Below are 1,841 nucleotides of genomic sequence, written 5' to 3'. Positions count from 1 at the left end.
CATCCCGCCACGCTGACCCCCAGCTGACCCGGTTCATCCCGCCACGCTGACCCCCAGCTGACCCGGTTCATCCCGCCACGCTGACCCCCAGCTGACCCGGTTCATCCCGCCACGCTGACCCCCAGCTGAAGTCCTGCTGGAAACGGTTGGAGAAGATGAAAGATCAGTAGAGGAGGAGGCACATGATGCTGAGTGCGAGTGACACCTTCCAGATAGATCCGTCACTTCTTCCTGCTGAAACCAAGATCAACCTAGACCTGATCGACACACCCAGCCACAATCTGTTACCATGACAACACCGATGCAACACACAGGTCACGTGACAAACATGTATTCTTGAACTAAACGTTTAGGGAGTTGATCATGTGGAGGAAACAAGTCCAGATTATTTTCATCATGGTCAGCAACCCAGAGTGCCGATGCTTCGCCAGCCGACGCCAACGTACCTGCAGGTTCTTCCTCCACACATTGACGGCAGCGAAGGCCAGCTGCATCTGCTTCCTGCGGGCGTCTTTATGACGCTTGTAGGCGATCTCGATGAAGATGAGGAAGATCCCTGCCACGATGCCGCCAGCAACCAGCATGAACACACCTGAGGACAACCAGGCTTCCTTTATACCTGAGGGAGGAGGATGAGGAAGAGGAGGGCAAAGCTTGCTTCCTACCTGCCATGTTCTCGAAGGTTAGGGTGGCAGGCGCGTTGCTCCTGGAGTCACACTCCTGGTATCGGACCCAGGTCTTGTCCAGGTCTTCCATGAAGCCGTTCTCATGAGAGCTGTAGAGAAAGGGGGCAGGGCATCGGTGGGCGGGGCTTAACACATGGGGCTGGACTCTGCTGTGGCGTTCGGTACCTGAGGATGGCCAAAGACACGTTCTGCTTCCAAGGACTGTCTTTCCTCATGCCGATCCCAAAACCAGAGCGGAAGAAAAGCTCCCCCGTCGTCACCAGGTCGCACTTTTGTGACGCCTCGAACTCCAGCACGGCGCTGTCCCAGATGAAGGCGTGCAGCTTGCTGAGGGGGAGGAGCACAAACATCAGACGCAGACAGCGGAGGGAGACGGTGGCGCTGCAGCAGAGGATGGCGCCTACTTGTCTCGGACGGCCTGGATGGCCTCAGCGGCACTCTCGTAGTTGTGTTTCTCCATGTGCCGGTACATGGTGCTCAGCTCCACCTGCCGTCTGAAGTAGATATCCACCGAGCTCTGCTTCACTGTGGCGTAGATGAACTTATCTGATGGGTTACGCAGCTGGAAGCAGCAGAACAGCTGTTACTTTAAGATCCTGGGTCAGAGCAGGCCTCGGATTGAGCGGCGCCTCTCACCCTGGGGTCATTGATGCCAGTGATGCGCTCCTCAGGCCGGTCCAGCACAAGGAAGGCTGCCAGGTTGGCGGTGTATGATGCTACGATGATCATGGCGAATCCGGCCCACACCATCCCCAGGATCCGGGCGGAGAAGCTCCTGGGAGCTCCTACAGAGGAAGGAACGGAGACGGCATGAGGCGCTGCCGCCTGGGGGCGGGGTGGCGGGGGGGTGTGGGGTTGAATAAACCACTCTGTACCTTCTCCGATCCCAGAGTTCAGCAGAACTCCCCACGAGAACCACATGGCGGAGGAAAGGGTGAGGGCGTCTTCTTCTTCTTCTTCACTGTTAACTTTGAACCTTCCAAACGGGCTGAAAACACAAAGCAACGCCACACTGCCTCACTGAGTCTGGACCAATCAGGTCGGGCTTTAATTGGGACCAGGGGACGCACTGAGACTGGTTCAGAGGGCTGTTAGATCCCAGCCAATCAGATTACAGCATCAGAGCCAATCAGATTACAGCATCAGAGCCAATCA

General features: G+C 56.8%; 1 protein-coding gene across 3 annotated transcripts in view; it reads right to left on the bottom strand.

Moving 5' to 3' along the window:
• LOC107097915 (glutamate receptor ionotropic, NMDA 1-like) overlaps positions 1–1,841 on the bottom strand; it is a 58,604-nt gene that overhangs the window by 14,041 nt on the left and 42,722 nt on the right. For all 3 annotated transcript variants that reach the window (XM_015395262.1, XM_015395263.1, XM_015395264.1), the window contains exons 14-19: positions 1,562–1,674; positions 1,323–1,471; positions 1,091–1,248; positions 852–1,013; positions 666–775; positions 447–592 (exon numbers count right to left, since the gene is read on the bottom strand). In XM_015395262.1, the coding sequence (XP_015250748.1) occupies positions 447–592; positions 666–775; positions 852–1,013; positions 1,091–1,248; positions 1,323–1,471; positions 1,562–1,674 (838 nt within the window). The remainder of the gene's footprint in view (positions 1–446; positions 593–665; positions 776–851; positions 1,014–1,090; positions 1,249–1,322; positions 1,472–1,561; positions 1,675–1,841) is intronic.

Source organism: Cyprinodon variegatus, unplaced genomic scaffold (genome assembly GCF_000732505.1).
Source record: "Cyprinodon variegatus isolate N-32 unplaced genomic scaffold, C_variegatus-1.0 Scaffold732, whole genome shotgun sequence".
In the NCBI taxonomy this organism is placed as follows: Eukaryota; Metazoa; Chordata; class Actinopteri; order Cyprinodontiformes; family Cyprinodontidae; genus Cyprinodon; species Cyprinodon variegatus.
The sequence above is the reverse complement of the archived record's forward strand: the minus strand, read 5'-3'. Positions and strand labels throughout refer to the sequence as shown.